At 40.0% G+C, this 22,598-nt stretch overlaps 1 protein-coding gene across 1 annotated transcript in view; it reads right to left on the bottom strand.

Moving 5' to 3' along the window:
- HS6ST3 (heparan sulfate 6-O-sulfotransferase 3) overlaps window positions 1-22,077 on the bottom strand; it is a 676,566-nt gene extending 654,489 nt beyond the window's left edge. The window contains exon 1 of the mRNA XM_069467086.1: window positions 21,374-22,077. Within this exon, the coding sequence (XP_069323187.1) occupies window positions 21,374-22,077 (704 nt within the window). The remainder of the gene's footprint in view (window positions 1-21,373) is intronic.
- Between the last annotated feature and the right edge of the window lie 521 nt (window positions 22,078-22,598).

Below are 22,598 nucleotides of genomic sequence, written 5' to 3' on the forward strand. Positions count from 1 at the left end.
TTTATTGATTACCTTCCATGAACCAGCATATTATACAAATGGGTAAAACAGAGTCCTTGCACTAAAGGAAGTCATGGTCCAGTGTCAATGGCTTTGCTCTCAACACAAAGACTTATGAGAAGTCAATATCCATTTAATAGGCCTTGGGTGATAGTGTTTTATGAGAAGAAGAGTGTTTTGTTTACTTTGCAGTTTTTACACCCATTTATATCTTATTAAAAGCAACATTATACTAATAGGTAATACTGACGTATTGCTTTATATATGCCAGGCACTTTCTAAGCACTTTACAAATACTAACTCATGGCTGGGCGCGGTGGCTCACACCTGTAATCCTAGCACGCTGGGAGGCCGAGGCAGGAGGATCGCTTGAGCTCAGAAGTTTGAGACCAGCCTGAACAAGAGTGAGACCCTGTCTCTACTAAAAATATAAAAATTAGCCAGGCATGGTGGGGCACAATTGTAGTCCCAGGTACTCGGAGGCTGAGGCAGGAGGATCGCTTGAGCCCAGGAGTTTAAGGTTGCTGTGAGCTAGGCTGATGCCCCGGCACTGTAGCCTGGGTGACAGAGCAAGACTGTCTCAAAAAATAAAATAAAATAAAATAATTAACTCAAGTAATCCTCAAAACTCTATAAGGTAGGCCCTATTACCTATTATTATCCCCGTTTCATAGATGAGCAAACTGAGGTACAAAATATGGTAAGTAACTTTCCCCAGTCACATAGCTGGTAAGTAGTAGAACTTACTACTTATATGTACCCAGTAATCTGAGAATCCACATACTTAACCACTACTTCATGCTGCTTTTAATAATAAAAAGCTAGAAATGATATTAAAATTACCACACTTTCACAAACAATTTTTTTATTCATTTTATTATGTTCTTTTGTAGAACTTGGCCATAGGGATGCAAAGCTGATTGCTGATTAGACACTATTTTGTGTCCTGTTTAATTTAACAGTGCCTCAAATATTTCATAATATGCTGATCTTCATAATTCTCATTTTAATGGGGGCATAATATTCCATAAATTTGTTGTACCATGGTATAACCATTCCCCCGCCACCCAAATTCCTAGTTATTCCCTGTTTTTTCCATCTCTTTGCCATTATAAACAATGGCGGAACGAATATCTCAGTACATATATCTTCCTTTTTTTCCTTCTCTTAAATTATTTCCTTAGGATAAATTCCCTGGGTTGAGATTCCTGGAACAAATGTTCAAGGGCAGTTTTATGACTCCTGATATACAGTCAGACTACTTTCCAAAACCCAGCAATGGAAGACTGCAAATTTGCAAATGAGCCCATTTTACCATGATTTCATGAAAACTGAGTATTATATCTATATTTGTAACGGTTACTCATTTAGTAGGTATAAATTGTGGGTTTTTTTTAATTTATATTTTATTTGCATTGCTTACTGAAGTGGTTAATATTTTTCTAGTTGCTTACTTACTGAGGTTCTTGATGAGAAAACTGTCTTTATATAAGTTTTACCCAATTATTTATTGAGAATGTAATCATTTTTCTACCAGTTTGAATACCTTTAAGAAAGTCATTAATCCTCTCCTGTCATATTTTGCGTGTTTTTTCCTCAATCTGTTTACCCGGAGTGAGCTTTCCAAGGTCCTGGAAGTCAAGCCACTGAGACACTGCTCAGAGACACCTGGGCTCTGAGTCCAGTTTTTCCCCATAGACGAGGCTGTGCACTAGAGGAGGCTGAGTTTGACTGAAGAGGGCCAGTCATGGTGGCTCTGAACCTATAATCCCAGCACTTTGGAGGTCAAGGCAGGAGGATTGCTTGAGTTCTGGAGTTTAAGACCAGCCTGAGCAATAAAGCAAGAACCTGTCTCTACAAAAAATAGAAAAGTTAGCCAGGCATGGTGGCACATGCCTGTAGTCCCAGCTGCTCAGGAGGCTGAGGCAGGAGGATGGTTTGCACCCAGGAGTTTAAGGCTACAGTGAGCTGTGATCACACCACTGCACTCCAGCCTGGGCAACAGAGCAAGACCCCATTTCAAAGAAAAAAAAAGAAAAAAGACCAAGAGAACTTGCTATTTGTAAACACCTCCTTAAGTTTAAGTGAATCAATTTTTATATAATTCATCCCTGGATGGTGATTTAAGCCCTGAGTATAAAGAGGCTGAGGCACCGATGTAAGCTTCTCAGACTTGGAGAATCTATATATTTTTAATACAGATAAATCTTTCATTTTCCCCTTGTGCTTTTTTTTGTCCCTTCATACGCTGGAAAGGATCATTCTTTCCAAGGTACATGAATATGCCCAATTTTATATTATCCCAAAGCTTATATTATGTTTTCAAGTTTAACTATTGAATTCATCTGGGACATAGTTTGTTATATAATATATGATATAGATCTAAAAGAGTTTGCTGTATTTCTAACTATTGTTAGGAAACTGGCTATTAAATGAGCATTCCTTTCCCTATAGTAGTAACTACTATATCACACATTCAATTCATAAATATAATTGCATCTGTTTCTGGCGCTTTCTGTCCTATTTATGTCTACTTCTAGCTATACATCCAGAGATGCAGTTTAATTATTGTTTCTAACATGGTTTACATCTGGGACTAACTCCCCCTCATCACTTTCCTTCTTCAGTAATACTTTCGGTATCCCGAGATTTTTTTTCAAAATGTTTTAGGATGATTTTTGTCAAGAAAAGACCTGGTAGATTTTTTTATTCTTAAATTTATAAATGAACTTAATAAAAATGTACAATCTTCACAATATACATTCTTCCATTCAGGAAACACATCTATTCGTTCAAGCTTCAATTATATCGCCAATGAAATCTGTTGTTCTCTTTATGTAGGTCACAGCCATCCCTAATGAAGCTTATTTCTAAGTATTTTATATCTTTGTCACTGTAGTGAATGAGATCTTTTCATTATATTCTCTAGTTCCTTACTGTAAATTTACCAAAATCTGTGTCATAGAGCGGATGTAACAGTCTTTTGAAGAATGTTTCTGTATCTTCTGCAAAACTATTGTGAAAACATGGTTCATGATGTCATCCCATGTCCCTTTAGGCAATAAATTCTTTCCAGGGGTCAGAAAAAGGAATTTTTTTCCCCCTGAGACAAACTTAACCCAATGACAAGGGCTAAGTATTTTATTTATTTCTTTCGTTTGTTTTAGCAGCCACGATATTAAAAGCTTAAGTTCATGTTTAACTACAAAAATTAACTAAACCTAGAGGCCTGGCACACACCATTTTCTGTTTCTTTTCATTGGTTTTGGTTTGACTCATATTTTTAATTGTCCTATTTTAATTCTGCAATCTACCTCAAATTATCTTTGGAAGTGGGCAGTTACCCTAGGAAGGTTATGTACCTTAATATGCACATTCACAAGTAATTAAGCTATATGATAATTGAATAGTATTATTCATCTGTTCTTAATTATATGTGCTAAAAATGGAGTAATCAACCTTTTTCCTTCAGGACACACTGTATATCTGCCCCTTTGTGTCCCACTCAAGAAAGCATTAAAGAGCATAAGAGTGATCCTATGTGGTCACCTTGAATCCTCCTTAATTTATAAGAAAATTACAATTATTTTTCATAAACTTGGGTGCTGCTAACATTTTTAATAATAAATTGCTTATGGCACAACTTTATACTGGTCAAGGTGCAGCAAACAGCATGTCATCGAGACACATCCAGGACACAAATAAAGGAGAAATGGTGAAGAAATAATTTCGGAGAAGTTCCTTGACAAGCTTAAGTAAGTTGTGCACAGTTCCTGAGTTACCACTTCTGAAGTCTTCACAGCCGTCAGGGAAAATTAACCACTCTTTATTCTGAGTACTGATCACCCTTTATAATTACACCATTTCCTCCACAGAAGCCTTTCCCAGACCTGCAGGCTATGCTCTGTCCTGTCCTATGTAGCTCTGCACCCACGCCACAGCACACTGCTTTACAATGATCCATTCTGGAGTCTGTCCACTGCACGTTTCTTGAGAAAAGAGACGAAGTCAGATTCACCTTTTTATCTCCAGTGCCTAGCCTGGTACCCAGCACTTCTGACCTCACATCGGATCCTAGATACTGCTTCACACTGCTGTCTCGCATCAAGAAAGAGCTTTCTATCAGCAGCCCTTATCCCTCTCTGCCTGCTCAGGACATGCCATATTACTGGACATTCAGTGTAAGGACTTGATAAATAGTGGTGGTTGGAGCACAGTCCACTGCATACACCTTCCTGTCCTTGCTTTCTTGGGCCACTTTTGGATCTTCATTCCTAGGCCTTCCCTTGGGTCCCTGGACCTCTCTGATACCTCAAAGGCACTAACACCAGTGCAACTTCTTGCACTGCCTCCAACGCTTCTCCAGAACAGAACAAAAGGACATCAGATTCCAAATAAATGTAAGTAGCTTTCCGAATGTGGAGAGAATCAAGCTTTAGACAAAACACAGGCCAACCTATCTATGAATGAGTTCCCTTCCACACATAAGCAATGCATAACCTTTTGGAAACCATAATAATTATCCCCTAATGCATCCTCTTCCCGGCTTATCTCATCAAAACCGCTGGTGGTTTGAAATAATCTAACCCTCTTTTATGAATGTGAGTTGTCTTCTCGAGAAACCTCTATTTCTCAGAAACCTATCTAATCACAAACTGACATATGATCAGCTGAGTCATAGTTTGTTTCCGGACTCTAGGGCTCAGCTCACATCCAATGGTCAGAGTTTATTCCCTGTGAGGTCATCTGTCTACTGGAAAATCTCATGTACCTGGCAACACTAGAGATAAACCTGTCCCTCAGAAGGGAAGCTTTTAGACAAGAGATGCTTGATCCCTTTGGCATCAAGGCTTAAAATTTTTAAATGCTTTTAGATAGAAAATTTTATAAATATTCGTATTTCTTCTTTTGTTTTCATAAAAAAGAATGCTGAACAAAATTTTACAGTTCCTTATTAACTGAGATTATGTAATATAGATATAAAGGTAGTGGAAGTCATAGGATTTAACTCTCATGGAATGCTGCCCTCTGACCTCCTTACTGTGCTGGAATTCCTGTGCCCCTGACAGGATACCGAAGAACGAGGCTTCCGCCCTTCTCTGCAGAGCAGGATTTGGGTTCTTCCAATTCTTTCTTTAACTTCCTATTGCTACTTCTTTTCTATCTTTCTTATTTTTATTCTCTGCTCTCTTCTCTACCCTTTATCACTTTTCTTCCCACAGCCCTGCAAAACTGAACAGCTCAGAAGTCTGACTTGCAGGGGAGTACGGAATTCTATTCCCACAGTCTTCCAAAGCACACATCAGCTGTTGGCACCTTTACCCTGGTGCTGCACCAAGGACCTCCGTTGGACCTCCAACACCAGGCTCTCTACTTTCCTCTTCAGCTCTACTTTATCATCGTTCTTGACTTCAACACTCTCACAGATAATCCATCCCAACATCCGGTCCCCACCATTCGCTGACCTTTTTAGCTCCAATGATCACTCCTTGCCCCCTTCAGGCACTCATTCACAGAGACCATCCAAGGGACAGCCCACACTCCGGCATCTCAATTTCAAAGCCCCTGCTCTCTGACCACTGTCTCCTACAGTCCAGCACACTTATACCAGCACTCGAGCACTCCTAGATTCCACCAACCCTGAAAGACCTCCATCATCATCCCTGATATATAATATTGGCCCTATCATTTTTTTAATTCTTTTTTACTTATTTATTTATTTTTAGAGACAGGGTCTTGCTCTGTTACCCAGGATGGAGCACAGTGGTGTGATCATAGCTTGTTTTGCAGCCTCAAACTCCTGATCCTTCTGCTTCAGCATTCCCAGGAGTTGGGACTACAGGGTGTCTACATGGGTGTACCACCATGCTTGGCCAATTTTTTTTATTCTTTGTAGAGATGGAGTCTTGCTATGTTGTCCAGGCTGGTCTCAAACTCCTGGCTTCAAGTGATCCTCCTGCCTTAGCCTTCCAAAGTGCTGGGATTATAGGCGTGAGCCACCTGTGCCCAGCCCAATTTTTCTTATTCTCTATCACCCACCTTCATATCCTCGCTTATCCCCTAACCAGACTAAATGACATGATCTGGCACTATAAATATTCCTTGCAAACATCCATAACTCCCTTGCTCCTCACTGGGTAAAACTCCAATGCTGGTTAAACCCAATTGTGCACTGATTCCATGTCTCCACCCAAACAGTTAAATGTTGCTGAAGAAAATCACAGAACCATTCTAACTGGACTGATTTCAAATGTATAATCACAGATCTCAAAACAGAACTCAATACTGCCAGACAACTTACTTCCCTAGGAAATGTGTTTGCCCAACTTCTAAGATAATTATTCCCATCTCTGCTCTACTCAAATTTCCGTCCTTCCTTCCCTCTTCTCACACTCTTGGTGAATGACCTTGCTCTGCACTTCATCAAGAAAAGGGATGCAATCAGATTAGAACCACCTCATCTTTCAACCATCAATCCCATCAACCATCCTGGATCTGAACTCAAATACTCGGCTCTCATCTCTGTTAAAAACGGAAGAAGATAGATGAGATCCTGCACCCTGTGATTGTATCATCTCTCATCTTCTTAAAAACATCACTGCTACACTCACCCCACCTTACTTTTCATTCCTGTTAGCATTCAAACCTGGCTCAGGGTCTCTCCCAAGGCTGCAGTGTCTGAAGACTGGACTGCAGCTTAAAGGTCCCTTCCAAATTCACTCACACTGCTGTGGGAAGGAGGTTTCAGTTTCTTGCCAGGTAGACCTCTCTATGGTGCTGCTCAGAACACGACCTCCCCCAGAGAAAGAGGAGAGAAGGAGGGAGAGAGAAAGAGGGAGCGCACGTGCATGAGAGCCCACACCAAAAACAGAATCCACAGTCCTTATATAACCTAACCTCAGAAGTGGCTCTCATCTCTTTGATTGTATTCTATTCATTAGAAAATGAGCAAGTTTCTCCAGGAGAATCTCTCCAGAGATTCCATATCACCGTTATTTCTTATAGCTGAGTAATACTCCATGGTATACATATACCACATTTTACTAATCCACTTATGTATTGATCTGGGGAATGGACACGCTTGAAGCTCTGACGCAGAGGGATAGGGGGCGGGGCATGGGCAATATACATAACCTGAACTTTTGTACCCCCATAATAAGCTGAAATTTTAAAAAATAATAAATAAATAATTAAACAAAAAAAAAGAAAATCAGCAAGAAAAAAATCAATCAACCCTATCAAAAAGTGGGCAAAGGACATGAATAGAAATTTTTCAAAAGAAGACAGAAGAATGGCCAACAAACATATGAAAAATGCTCAACATCTCTAATCATCAGGGAAATGAAAATCAAAACCATAATGAGATATCATCTAACTCCAGTGAGAATGGCCTTTATCAAAAAGTCCCAAAACAATAAGTGTTGGCATGGATGCGGAGAGACAGGAACACTGCTGGTGGGACTGCAAACTAGTGCAACTCCTGTGGAAAGCAATATGGAGATACCTTAAACAGATACAAGTAGACCTACCATTCGATCCAGCAATCCCATTATTGGGCATCTACCCAAAAGAACAAAAGACATTCTATAAAGAAGACATCTGCACTAGAATGTTTATAGCAGCACAATTCACAATTGCAAAGATGTGGAAACAACCCAAATGCCCATCAATACATGAGTGGATTAATAAAATGTGGTATATGTGTACCATGGAGTACTACTCAGCTATAAGAAACAATGGTGATATAGCACCTCTTGTATTTTCCTGGATAGAGCTGGAACACATTCTACTAAGTGAAGTATTCCAAGAATGGAAAAATAAGCACCACGTGTACTCACCATCAAATTGGTTTCACTGATCATCACCTAAGAGCACATTTAAGAATAACATTAATCAGATGGCGGGCAGATGTGGGTGGGGGAGGGGATGGGTGTATACACACATAGTTAGTGCGATGTGCACCATCTAGGGGATGGACACGCTTGAAGTTCTGACCTGGGGGGGGCGGGGAGGAGAGGGCAAGGGCAATATACGTAACCTAAACTTTTATACCCCTATAATATGCTGAAATAAAAAAAAAGAATCAAGTCATTAAAACCAATACTGGAAGTGAAAGGACAAATAAAGCTTCACCTCTTGAAGAGAAGAGTATCACAGAATTTAAGGACATATTTTAACAACTACTACTGTTTAAGAACTTTAAGTAATTCTAAATTTCATATTGAATCAAAACTAGTTTCCTTAGTCTAGCATATTTTCCGAGCCCTCTCTAAACAGCCCTACTCTCAACCCAGTATCACCCCATCTTTTCTGCCAGTTCAAACCCTTTATTACCTATTACCTACCTTGTTCATTCCAGCAAATATTCACACTCTATCTTTTAGCACACCTTCTTTGTGGATGTAAATATTTACAACTCATTTTTTCCATGACTTACATAAATACGATTTCACTCCTCGAGAGCCAGGACCAAGTTTTCTACTCAATTTGCATCCTCCACCGTGCCTGCGTATTAGGCTATGTACAATAATGAATGAATTAATCAATCTAGCTAGCTACAGAAAGAAAATAACTTCAAAATAAAATTAAATATTATATATCACTTGTCAACCATTCAATGTTTTTATAACATTGTTTACATTATAAGGAATACGCTATGCATTTTGCTTGATTTCACAGCTCTAAACCTTTCCCTTCTCTGCCTTCCTCCTCCTATATCCATGTCCTCCTTAGAACCATCTGATTTGGAGGCTCAGTCTGCTTCAATCTCTTGAACCAATCCACACTCCTGACCATGGGTGTAAGGACACTAATTGGTCTAATCCTAGACCTTGTCTCCACTTTGTACCTGTACTTTGATCACTGGCTTCAGCACTGTTTCAAAACCCACTTTTTTGACAGCAAGGCCCCAAATGTCAAAGCATGAAACATCATACCGTGAATCATATGGTTTTCCTTCAGCTTACTGACCTTTCTCCAAGACTCACCCCAGGCCAGGAGTTATGTGTACTATGTCTCAACCTGTGCAAATCTGTCATAACTTGGAATGGATTAGGACCAGGCTTCACATACAAAAACCAGCTCATTACCAAGCAAAAATGATTCTGCCAATAGATCTTATTATAATGCAAACTCAAGATTCTGGAAGATTTTATTTTCTATTCTAAAGTAACTCCGTGCTTTCTTTCTAATTAACTGCAAAACCAAGTATGTATAGAACAATTCAGCAGATTATCACATCTTAAATCAGCTTAAATGAAGAGAAATTACATTCTCAGCTCACTTTCAGGACGTATTAACCTATAGTCATAATTTATATCTGTCATATAAAGACAAAGTCATGAACATAAAATTAAAAATATTAATTTTAGGATAATTTTCTCAAAAAGGTAAAGCAATGAAAAAAAATCCTTTCAAACTTTGATATATGTCAAATCCTTGGAAAAAAAAAGGTTTCCTGATGGTCTAAGGGAAAGACTTAGGTACTTAGATAAGTCATTTATGATATATTATGTCCTGTTTTAAAAGAAACTGCTCATTACTCTAACAAGTTGTTGAGCTGAACGTGTATTTTGCATATTTTCAACTTCATCTTTGTCATTGCAGAGTTTTTAAATGCTCTATGAGAGGTGAATTACATATTCATTGCATTTTCAAAATTCAACTTTCCTTCTTTTTCCATTTTATATCAAGAGTTCTCAATGTCAATGTAAATTTAAATTTACATAGTACAATACTCTATACTTTACGAAGTGCCTTCAGAGTCATTTCCTTACCCCACAACAACTCTTAAAAAGGATACAGAACACATATCCTTATCCAAATTGTCTAATAAATTAGTAAATTTATTTATACTTTCTTTTTTTCATTCTTTCATTTATGCAGTCAACATTGATTTGACAGTCATTATGTGTCAGGCACTGTTCTAGGCACTGATGATGCAGACCAGAACAAAACAAAGTCACCATCCTCAGGAAACTTATATGTTGGCAGGAAGGGATACAATAAATCAGTAAATGAATGAATGAGGAAGCTTAGATTCAAACCCTGTTGCCTGATAATAAATGTAGAGGTCTTTTCAGAATACCACTCTGCCTCCCTGATCCAAATTATCCAATGCAAAAATTCTCTTTGCCATGAATTTGTGAGTTTGATTTCTTCTTGGACGCATCACTCTCTAAGTTTCAAAAAGGTCTCGATTTTTCCCATGCTCTGAAATAATTCAGTTGTCAACTATCAAAACATCATTTAATAACCACCATGTTCAAAGCACTATTATAGATATTAATAATTAGGGAAGAGTACCCCCTCCACCCCCTCCAAAAAAAGAGAAGTAGTGATTGAAAATTAATCTAAAATGAAAACATATACATACCTGGAAAAATACATACCCATGAAGTTTTAAAGCACAAATTACCATCCTGCAAGCACATATTCATTGAATTATTAGCAGTTGTCTGCCTACACAGGGTTTCTATAGGCCAGCATTTCAAATTACTCCCCTTTGCCTGTTTTCCATCTCATTCCACTCACTAGTAAGTTAACTTGTTCCATGTATCATTAGTAATTCATGACTTGCTTGTGAAAGTGCAGGGATAGCACTACTACAGACCTAATACAATGAATATCTTATTAGGAAGAAATTAACAAATGAATTGTTGCCGATCAATAGGTGTTGAAGAGAAAATTACAATGATAGTAAAGTCTAAATAATTTATACACGATATTGATTTTTTCATTACATTAATTATTCTTTATAGCACACATAAGGAACTTGGAAAATAAAACCTTCAAAGCAAAGAAATTTATTCGCAGTGGTGTTTTGGGCTTAAGTCTGGATTTAAAAGACAAAGAATGGGCCATAATAGTTCACAAATATTTTTAAAATAAGAATGCATCCAATAATAAATTGGACACTTCCAATGTACATGAAACACGAAGTTTCTTCATGTTTCAGAAGTTTTTATGCACCAGTATCCTTGATATTTATCAATAGAAATGGTAGAATTGTTCATCAATAAAAATATTAGAAATAGAAATATCCATTAACCCACATCTTTCATCGCATATATGGAAGGCACAATAAAGCTGTATGGGGAAAAAACACCTTCCTTAACACCTTTCCCAGATCTTTTAAGTTAACTGGACTTAAATCTGGTTCAACAGAGTGAAGGTTCCTTAGAACTGATAACTTTCATAGCCAGCACAAAACAATTCCTGAGGCAATTTTATCACGGCAAGTAACTCTTCTCACAGAGACAAGGGCCTGAAGATGATCCTCTTGTTTACAGGCCATTGCTGTCTTTAGCCATGCCATAAAATGGTGTAGAGGGGGGAAAAGATGACCATGTGTAAATGGCAACAATGACAAAGAAGATGCAGGTTGGTATATTCTCCATGGATGACACTGTTCCCAACTACTCCAAATGCCCTCCTATGGACGGGAGAAACAAACTTAACATACACGCACCAATCCCAATAGATGTACTACATACAGACATTGCACTGGATATTGTTTTTGTCATCCATAAATACATGCTCTAAATAGTATTTCACTGATGGTATTTTGGCGCTCAGAATTAAAGCAGTGAATTGATGGTTCTTGTGTCAAGTTTTGTCAGATACCAATTTTATTTAAATATTTTTAGTATCTAATATTAGGAGATCTTCATAATATTTTGCACAGAAAGGTGCATGCATGTATACTTTCAGCATAGCATGTCCCACTCCCAAATACACACGGAAATAGTGTTTAAAAAGTCCTTTAAAATTAAAATTAAAATTATTAGAATAGTCTTGAATGTGACAAAATTTTTTTTCCTTCCCTCACCTTTTCCTTTCAGAGACTTAAAGCTTATAAGTATTACCCTAAAGATTCTTAATGCTCTTGGAAGAAAAATCTAAGCAACAGAAAGCATCTAATCTCATAAATGTTCTTGCAAACTACAGCCAGTTTTACAAACTACTTGTCATGCCTTAATTTTGTTATATAACTGTAAATTTATAAAATGTCACACATAAATATAATATAAAATGTGTGTTGTCTACTGGTGCATCATAATACAAATCTAACTGCTGAAATCTGTCACTATCATCAGCTGATTCTGGGACACTAAGATGACAAATACCAAATTTGGCATTATTTTTATTATTCAGCAAAAAGTCACTTGTCTATGGTAACTGTTCCTTTGTTGAGTGGTCCTTTGCTGCATTCATCATTCTTTAGGTGGAGACTAATGGTCCATGCAGAAAATATGCGGTACAAGTACTAAAATATAGATTATGTGCTCTCAGTCTCATTTATAGAACACAACCAAGGCATCTATAAAAATGAAGTAGAAGAAATTTCAAACAATTTTAAGACATTGTACATGTTAGTGTCCATTTCATCTCTCCCATCCCCAAACCCTAATTCCATTCTCCATCTTTCTCTGCCTTGCTGAAGGCCATGGAATACATCAACTAGCTTTCTTATCCTTTAGCTTCCAAGGGGATTCACTCAGTGGAAGACCACAAAAGGAGATGGACAGGTGGGAGGAGAAAGTGGTCAAGATATGTCTCCCCCCCACCCTTCATTCCTCCACCCCTTCCCCTCTGCCTTGGCTCCATAGTTCTGGCAGTGGCTGCTTTCTACAAATAGCTCCTGTCCAGAAGCCTCCTCTTGGGTTCCCTCCTACCAATGAGACTGTAGTTCCTGCCAGCCTCCAGCCAACAGCAAATACTGATAACACCAATCTCTCCTTTTGCCCCTTCAGATCCAGTGGGGTTAACAGTTTCCCATTGTTACTAGTTACAAGGATCTTGAGGTCGAATGTTGGTTCCTTTATCCCTGTCCGTACCTCTGTAACTAGTCCCTTCAAAATCCCAAAGTGTGGCTCTGTTTGCTGCCAGGATTCTGACTAACAAAACTTCCAATGCTTTAAAACAGCAACATGATACAGAAAACGGTGCCTAAGTAAATAAATGTGTATCATCAGTTGCATTGACATACACTAGCACTCCAAATCAGATAGCCTCCCGGATAGTTGATTACTTCCCATAAATGCACTAATGAGACAAACCACTGCATACAAGATAAATTTCTGTCTTCTACATTCAATATTACCTTCTTTCTGATTCAGTTCTTCCAGGAATTCATTCTTCACCTTGACTACTTTTGTCCTTCTTTCCCTGCTCTGTAGCATTTTTCTAATTTACACCCTACATTATCACTGTCTATTCTCTCTTCCTTGGCATGTCACCTTGTTCTTTACTGTATTGTACGGATCTTACCTTCAGGTTTCCATACACACATTAAGTTACAGCATATCACTGTTTAAAATTATGTTTACTCTTCTTTCTAGGCCTATGTTTTCACATTTGAAGTAGCCCATAAAATTCTGCAAGTTTCTAGAGTCTACAAAATACAGATGCCATCATCCAGGTTTATAGTTATATATCTAGAACCTTTAATTATTTGGAAGAAAGACTCCGTAAATCTAAAAAATAAATACCAAAGACATCAAGGTGGTTAGCATTTATACCCTCTTATGTTTATAAAGTAACTAGAAAAGCAGGAGCAAACATGAATACACAGTGTAAAACGCAAGGTTCTGAAAACAAATGACAGAGTACTTACCAATAAAAGCATGGTAAGATATTAATAATAGCAATGAACTACAAATATTTATGTGCCCACAGGCAACTCATTCAATTTCACTGCAGGATTGCCTCATGTATGAATTTAATTGCATATGTTTAAACATTTTTATTACTGTTTCATTAATTTCCCATAAAAAATAAAATGATATGCTGAAAAAAGTCTGTGAGTTTCCATTCATTCAACAGCATTCATTGAGTGCCCACTGAGTATCCACAGTATCCTAAGAATTATCATTAACTTTAATCATTTATAGCTTCTCTTTTGTATCACAGCTTGCAAGTTCATTTTTGCATTATTCAGGACGAAAGTTCCAGATTCAAAAAGGATAGTATAGGTTTACCTATCATTTTATTTTTATGCAAAATAACATGTATGTCTAAAATGAGTCCCATGAGAAAATAATAACAGCTAACTCTTTCATGATTTCCACACTATGTGTCAGGCACTATCCTAAGAGTGCCACATGGATTATTAATGCTCACCATGAGAGCGTGCTCTTATTACTCCCATTTTCCAGAGAAGGAAATTGAAGTGCAGAGCAGATAAGTGACTTAAACCAGGGTCATATGACAGTAAGTGGTTGAATCAGATTAAAATCCGGGTAGTTTGACTTCAGAATCCCTGCTCTTAAACATTACCCTCCTGACATTCACAAATCAGGCATCAGCACAATTTCCAGTGATTTCTAGTGGCTGATAAGTTTCTCATCGTTTTCTCCAATTTCTCTTAAGAACTTTTTTCCTAATGCGTCATCTCTTTACCTTGTTTTCCAGTATTACAATCTCCAACTACCACCACCTCAACCATCTGGCTTTGACCAGAGGTTTTATATACCTCGTATATACTCCCCACCCTACATCAAAGTTCACATGCTCTCAGTTTAGGCTGACTTTTTTCTAAAGTGAAAATGAATGATGAGATTAACCTTTCCAAGAGGCAAGTACATCTGCTCATATCCAAATGAATTTCTGACTTGCGGCATACTGTCTAATAGGAGAAACCTCCTAAAATGGCCCAATAAGCCCTGGTCTCCATAATTACTTTTATTCCTGTTCTAGGAGTAAATCTAGGAGGGAGCTGGCATCTGGTTTATTATGAAAGGCAACCAGTAATAATTAGAATTTGCACCTCAAATAATAAAGTCATGATACAAAATACCAGATAATTCCATCTTTAAAAGAATACAATCTTCTCAAGTTATTCTTGTATTTTTTAAAGAAAATCTAATCACTGAGCATCTCCTACAGGTTAATCTCTGTGCTGGGCACTTTACATGTGTTTTATTGAGCAACTATATTTGCCAGAGGAAGATATAAGCAAATAATACTATTTAACAAATGTTTACTATATTTCCCAACATATAAATACTTAGCTATACTTTAAACAAAGTTACATTAGCCAACTAAAATCAACACAGAATTTATACATGATACCCACAATCTAACAAACTCAAAAATAAGATAGGCGATTACTACAAAATATTGAGTTTTCCATTAAATTGTTTTCATATCATACCTATTTCTTGGCCCAATAATTTATTTCATGACTCTTAAAATGACATTAGGATTTGCCAGTCTCAATTAAACTGTTCAGTTCATTATCAAGCATAAATAACTTTCAAATGCCTTAAGCTTCTGATTGTCTTTAGTCAAAATGAGATGATAATAATTAACTTTTGGGAATCATAATATAAACATCTAAGATTAAGCAAATCCAAATTGTTGGTAGCTGAATTTACCTAGCTTCTAATTATTACAAGAACATTTCTATTTCTCTAAAATCAACCCAATCAAAAATCCCAAGGTAACTGGAAAACAAAAGGCAGTAACAGTTACTAATTCCAATTATATCTTCACCACTCAAAAACCTGAATGGGTTTAATTTAACCTCTTTCTGATTTATAGCAAATGTTGGTGGTTTGAAGCAGAAACAATACTTGAAGAGACCCCGTAATGAACAAGTAAGTAGATATGGCAGATAGAACAATTTTATATCTCTTTAGTTTTAGACTACACACAAACTTTGTGATAAAAATTAACCTTCTTGGCAGTTTAACAATTCTAATTAGAACAGACATCAAACAGATCATACTTTAGAAAGTGGTACAGGCCATAATATTCTAGAGTCTTTGAAACAGCTCTGCAGCATCCTTATATATTTCAGCCTGCTGTCTAAAGGAAAAGCAATAACCAGAGGATGTTTCAAAGTGTTCTGGTTTTTTGTGGCAAGTTTCATTATATTTTCTCATCTTATCTTTTCATACTTACTATTAAGAAGCAGACAATCTAATACACAAGACCCATTTATTGCTTTTGACCCTGAATGTGTGAAACAGCCTATATCCTCAGACTATGCTTTACCAAAAGTTTCCTTGGTAGAAATGTTTACAATGACTGGAGTACTGACTAGTTCATTTATAATCCTTTTTCCCTCCTTTTCTATGCCAAGGGTAGGAAAGGGGAGAAGAAAGATACCCTGAACTAAGTTTAGATTAGAACTAAAGAACCTTAAAATAAAAGGCCATTCAGGCTAAGCCCTTCACCAGGAAGAAATTCCTTTTACAACATCAGTGGTTAACCAGCCACTCTGAAGGTTTTCATTGCTGGGGAGCACACCACTTCACAAAAGAGTTCATGCTCATTTTAGAGAGTCATAAATTTTATGAAGTTCTTTCTTACTCTGAGCTGAAATCTCATCACTTCTTAGCCCACTCCTATCCCTTTGGAGCATTGGGAGCAAGTCTCCTCCACCTTGCACATCTTCCTCCTTGGAGTATTTGAAGGCAACTTTTATGTCTCTCCTTATTTTCCCATCTCCATGTTCATTAAATATTACCAGTTCTTTTGATTAATTCTCATTTGGCATGGTTTCCAGACGATGCAAATAAATTCAAGGTGCAGTTTAACTTAAAATTTTTCCTGCATGGAATACAAAGAAGAGATCTGAAGGTTTGTTTATTTCTCATTTATTTGCTCCTAGAGTTGACACAATTGGAGAGACTGGCCAGCAGCCGATGGTGCACCCCAGAGCTCTATGCTAGCTCCCCTCTTCCAATAACTGATCTCATACACACACACCAGTCATGGCGGTGGTTCCGTGATACAAGGAGGGTCAATGAACCTCATCTCCCTGGCCACAATGATTGGCTGAAATAAGAATCACGAGTTCTACGCTGAACTAAACAGTCATTCCCCAGGATTTCAAACTAGAACTAGGAAAATGCTTGCTTTCCTTTCGGCTTGTGGGCTGTTAGATGTGAAGGCCATTTACCCATCTCGTGGAATGAGCCAATTTGATAGAATGAGATCAATATGCAAAGGAGTACAGGAATAAATACCTTAAATCTCCAGTTCCAGTCATTCCTAAAACCACCTCTGCCCTACCTTTCCTGTGATATAATTATGTAAGCCAATAATCCCCCTCCAGCTGAAATAAGTTTGAGTTAGGTTTGTATCACTTGCAAAAAAGACTGCCTTATTTAATACAATATCCACAGGGTTCCAACTATCCTAACAGAATCAATGCAATATGGGTCATAAAAGAGAAAAAATTGGCATCCCATCCTACAAAAGGATATGGACAGGATATCCTTCCATCATTATTTAAGAATGTGAGTGATACCAACTTACCAAAGATTAAGGTCAATCTTCCCTAACAGCCTGGGATACAGAGGGCTGACAATGTTCCAAACTCCATTCCCAGAACTACCATAGTGCCTGGCACATGGTAATTATGTGCTTAAGGCACTCTCCACTGTACTTACTTTCCATAGTAAACAGAAGACATGGTAAGCAAAACATTGACTATAAATTATGACAATGAAGACATGAATTCACTGAAGAAACCTTAGGTATATCATTTCACATTTTAAAGGTTAGATTACCCATAAAAATTATATAAGACTAGATTATCTTTTCAGCCTTTTTTTAGCCATAAAATGCTCTGATTCTGTACCTACTCAACAATGATAAAAAGGAATCCTCTAAAGCTCTGGAGGCCAGGCACTGTGACTCACTCCTGTAATCATAGCACTTTAGAAGGCTAAGGCAAAAAGATCACTTGACGCCAGGAGTTCAAGACCAGCCTGGGCAACATAGGGAGACCCTGTCTCTACAAAAAATAGAAAAATTAGCTGGGCTTGGTGGCACATACATGAAGTCCCAACTACTCGGGAGGCTGAGGCAGGAAGATTGCTCAAGCCCAGAAGTTTGAGGTTGCAGTGAGCCATCATGACACCACTGCACTCCAGCCTGGCCAACAGAGTGAGACCCTGTAACCCCCCCCAAAAAAATAAAAAAAAATGATGCTCTGCATCTGGGTATGCAGATAAAGGGAAGACATACAATATTAAAGAAGGAAGTATAAAGATAGTGGCAAAGAATAACTTACCAAAGAAATAATTGGGGGGGGGGGGCGAGGGAAGCAATACAATAATAATGGGAAAAAATCATCAGTAATATTATAAAAGAGGTCATTCAGATGTGATATCTGCCTATCTTATTCTAACCAATTTCTGTGGTCAGAAACTACCTCTGAGCTGGATTCAAACTGTCAGCCTGAAGCTTTGCCCCTTCATGGTCCATATAATCCATATATGGCTCCTGCAACTCCACCACACATTTCTTTTCAGAGTTGGCTTCCACTTCTGCCTTTGGTCCTAGATGTTCCCACCTCCTCTCACACAATAAGAAAGTTTTTCTTATCACCAACAGAATCTATATCCAATTATATTGTGTGCCCCCATCCCTGTTCCCCATCCTGCCCCTTGCAATAAATGATGCCAAATGTCCATAATTTATTGCTTAAGTTTGGAACTTAGGACTCAGTACAAGTAATCATAAAATGGCATCTCTGTAAGTTCAGGTGACCCATTTACACTGAGCTGTTCTAAGAAACTGACCTCAGCTCTCTTTGGGAATGAACACCTTGATTAGGGAAAATATTATTATAATTAACAACTGATATCACAGTATTACTATATGCCCACATATTAAGTACTATATACCAGTATATTATACTATGCATATATACTATGCTAAGCATCTCGCATGCATTGGCTCATTTAGTTCTCACAACATCCCTATAAGGGATATACTGTTATTATTATCTACACTTTAAAGGTGAAGAATCAGAAAGAGTAACTTACTCCTCATTACACAGCTAGTAAGTACAAGAGCCATACTCATCTGACTGCTTGTTTTTATCCATTACATGATCCATAAGGGCACTGATCCCTGAGAAAATACAAAGAGAATGCTTTGGGGGGACCAAAGCAGAGAAAGTGGGAAACTAAAATCAGGGTCTACTTATCAATTTTGCTTAGAGTCAGCCCTATTTGAAGTAGAACCTTGTTCCCATTATGTAGCAATAGATTATCTGCCATTTTGCATTGAGGAAATGTACCCTCCATTATCCAGGCTAATCTAGTTGACTATAGAATGCTGTACACAGACATTACAATGACGGACAACTAATTCAATCTTCTCTGCTAGGAAAATGCTACTGTTAATATCTCTTCAACTTTTTCCCTATAGCTCTTGATGCAGGGCACTTCACATATGTCACAAGCATTCCATCCTTCAGTATCTAGAGAAGAAAAGTAATTGAGAATTACTGGGAAGAAAGAGAGGATGAGGAGGAAAAGAAAGGATTATAAAATGTGATGCAAACAAAATGCTATCACAAAATTTTTAAAAAATAAAATAAAACTAGTCCAGGGTGATTGATCATCCAATAACTTGTGATTCGGGGAGAAATGAACGTTTATAGTCTATTGCTAAACAAAGAAAACAGTTTGATCATGCACTAGAAATCACATGTTTAAGTAGCCAAAGTAGAATTTTCCTACATCACAGAGTAGAGAGATATTAAGTATTTCCTACAGAAGTAACACCTTACTATTAAATACTTGTAATCTATGCAGGATCTGTAGCAGCAGCAGCATTTCATCACTAAGCAAAAATCCAATTATTTTTAGATTCCACATCCTCCTCTAATTCCTCCCAAATCTTCATCCATTCACTAAGACTTTTATACACATTGGTAAAAAAAATAATAATAATAAAAATAATGCCAGCCCCTCCTGGAGAGTAATCAGATGTTCCTATGCAATAATCAAAGTGTCCAGTTTTAGGGAAATGGAAGCTGGGAAGCAGACTAGCAAATTCTTTGGGGTCAATCAGGAATTAATACGTAAGCTCTAAATACAAGGACTACAACGTTGGATGAAATGTAGCAGAGATTGTCTCTCCCTGGAATAATAGTGTTATGTGCTAGGAAGTTTAGAAGTAATACTTAACTGAAAAACTGTATTGAGCTAAAACAGAGCAGCAGGATCTAAAATAATACACTATTAAGAATATTTAAAAGTAAAAGATCCTTAAAATACACTAAAGCCCTCATTCCAAGTCCAACCAGTTTCTTATTCTAACCAATTTCCAGGAAACAGGAAAAGGAGCAGGGAGGAGAGAAAGTATTTGAAAAACTGCCAGAGTAAAAAATCCCATAATGAAATTTTGCTCATTCTGGGAGAAATGAAGTAGAATTAGATGCTTCAGTGGTGGTGAATTCCAGGATCTGGGTGGCTTCCAGTAAACGAAGCCTTTCCATAATGTCAAATGCAAAAGCTATCTGATATCATCATATTGAGCTTGAGCTTTTAAAATTCTTATTTCCTTACACCAAATTGTTTGAAAGCTTTAAGATAAAAACTTCAATAAACTAGTGTTCCAAGCTTTTAATATTTTAGTCCCTTGAGCAAGCATGTCAGATTAATCTCTAAATTGCAATGGGCAGAAAGAATATTCAACCACATTCTTAAGCCCATGCCTCTCTCAAAGGATGTTAATAATACAGGCAGCTTCATTGGCTATTAAGATTTCTAACTTTCCTAATTCTCAACTGTATTACTATTTTTAAAGGGGCGGGGAGGAAAGTCATTCCATCCTGAAAGCAAGGGATTTTACTTATTTTTTATCTTTTATTTCCACTTAGCACCTAGCACACTGCCAGACACACAGTAGGCATTTAACAAAGACTTTTGGAATAAGTTGATGGAATGGCCTGGGGGAGGGGGGAGTGGAAATCTTGCTGAGAACAGCATGAGTCCAAATCTTGGCATTGCTGGACAACAAAGACCATTTCCAGAATTAGGGTTATCAAGGCAGAGCAGGAATTTGCACGTGTATCTTCAAAGCGGCACCAAGAGGATTGATTGTTCCCTGGGCTGGAGAGCAGCCACCCAAGAGCCGCTTACGGAGCGATTATACTCGTCTCCAGCGTCACCGCGCCTGGAAAACTCCTGCCCTGCCTCTCTGCTCTCAGCTCTCCCTGCCTTTCACCGGGTTTGGGTTTCCACTCGCAAAACTTGAGCACGAGATTCGACCTCGCTGGTGTAACCCTACCCCCTCGCCATTCCATGGGGGTTTTCTAGCGTCCGCTTGGAGAGAGGCCACACCGTGCCAGGCGCCAGACAGGATACACAGGATGACTCCAGACACCTTTGAGGGTGAAAAGGGGGTGGCGGGAAGCGGTGGGGGGGTAGGGGAAGAGTGGGTTCAAGACCTAGGTACTATCCAGAGGTTTCTCATCCCTCTCCCAGCCTCTGCACCAACCGCTGAAGATGCGGGAGAACCACCGGCACGCGCAGTGAGCGCGGGGTCGCCTGGGGTCGAGACTCGAGGGAGAGGGGCAGGGAGGCGGCAGGAAGGGAGACGGGGCAGGAAACAGTACCTGGTGTGGCTGTGGTTGCGGGGACAGTCCTTCTTCTCCATGATGGCCGGCACGCAGTTGGTGAGCTCTGTCCAGTCGGCGTGCAGCCCGCAGCTCCAGCCGGTGGAGAAGCGGGAGAAGAGCCACGTCTCCTTCTTGCCGGGCCGGTGGCAGGTGCACTTCTTCTGGCCGGCTTTGCAGCTACAAGGCTGTTCCAGCCGGATGTTCTTTACCAGGTGCCGGCCGAACGTGGTGCCCCCGGTCTTCTGGATGTGCAGAAACACGATCACGTCGCGCCCTTTGATGTTGAAATCCACGAAGCGGGTCAAGTCCTTCAGGGTGAAGTTGAAGCGCGCCACAAACCGGGGCAGGGAGCCGTTCTCAGGGGCCTCGGAGTCCGACTCCTCTTCCTCCTCCTCCTCCTCCTCCTCCGGGTCCCCAGGCTCCTCGTCCTCGTCCTCTGTGGCCGCGGCCCCCCGAGGACCCTCGGGCGGCCTCCGGGGCGGCGGGGGCAGCTGGGGCCGCCGTTCCCACTCCTCGGGCGGCGCCTGTGCCCGGCGGGCGGGACCCGGGGCGGCGGGCGGGCCGGCCTCCCCCGCGCGGGGCTGCTCCCCGAAGTTGGTGCAGGAGCTGGTGCAGGAGGGGGACACGTACTGGTACATGATGACCACGAAGAGGAGAGTGAGCACCGGCGTCAGCAGCCACTTGTTGAACCTTTCATCCATGGTCCCGCTCTCAGGCCGGCAGGCGAAGAGGCGGCGGCAGCGGTAGCGGCGCGGACGGGCGCCCGCTTGGAAGTTTCGGGGACTCCGGGGCGCGGCTCGGAGCCCGCCGCTCCTCCATGCCCCTGACGCCGAGGCGTGCGGCTGGCTGGCGGCCCCGCGGCCCTGGGGGCTGGCGGAGTCAGGGCCTGCGAGCCGAGCGGGGGAAGCGGGCGCCGGCGCGCGCGGCTGCGGCTGCGGCGTGGGGCGCCCTGCGCTCCCGGGGGCGCCCTTCGCGGCCCGCTCCCTGCTCCCGCCCCGGCGCGGCGCGGCGCTCTCAGGCGACCCGCAGCATCCCGCCGGCGGCTCGCAGGCGCTCAGGCGCTGGGGAGCGGGGTTCGGGTCCTGGACCTGCCCCGCGCAGCCGGGCAGCCGGGCAGCTGCGGCCGTGAGCGCAGGGGCCGCATGAGGCTCGCCAGGACGCCGGCCAAGGGCGAAGGCGCGGCCCGGCCCCGCCGACCCGGCTGGCCGCGGGCACCGCGCCC

The sequence above is a fragment of the Eulemur rufifrons genome, chromosome 4, assembly GCF_041146395.1.
Source record: "Eulemur rufifrons isolate Redbay chromosome 4, OSU_ERuf_1, whole genome shotgun sequence".
Lineage (NCBI taxonomy): Eukaryota > Metazoa > Chordata > Mammalia > Primates > Lemuridae > Eulemur > Eulemur rufifrons.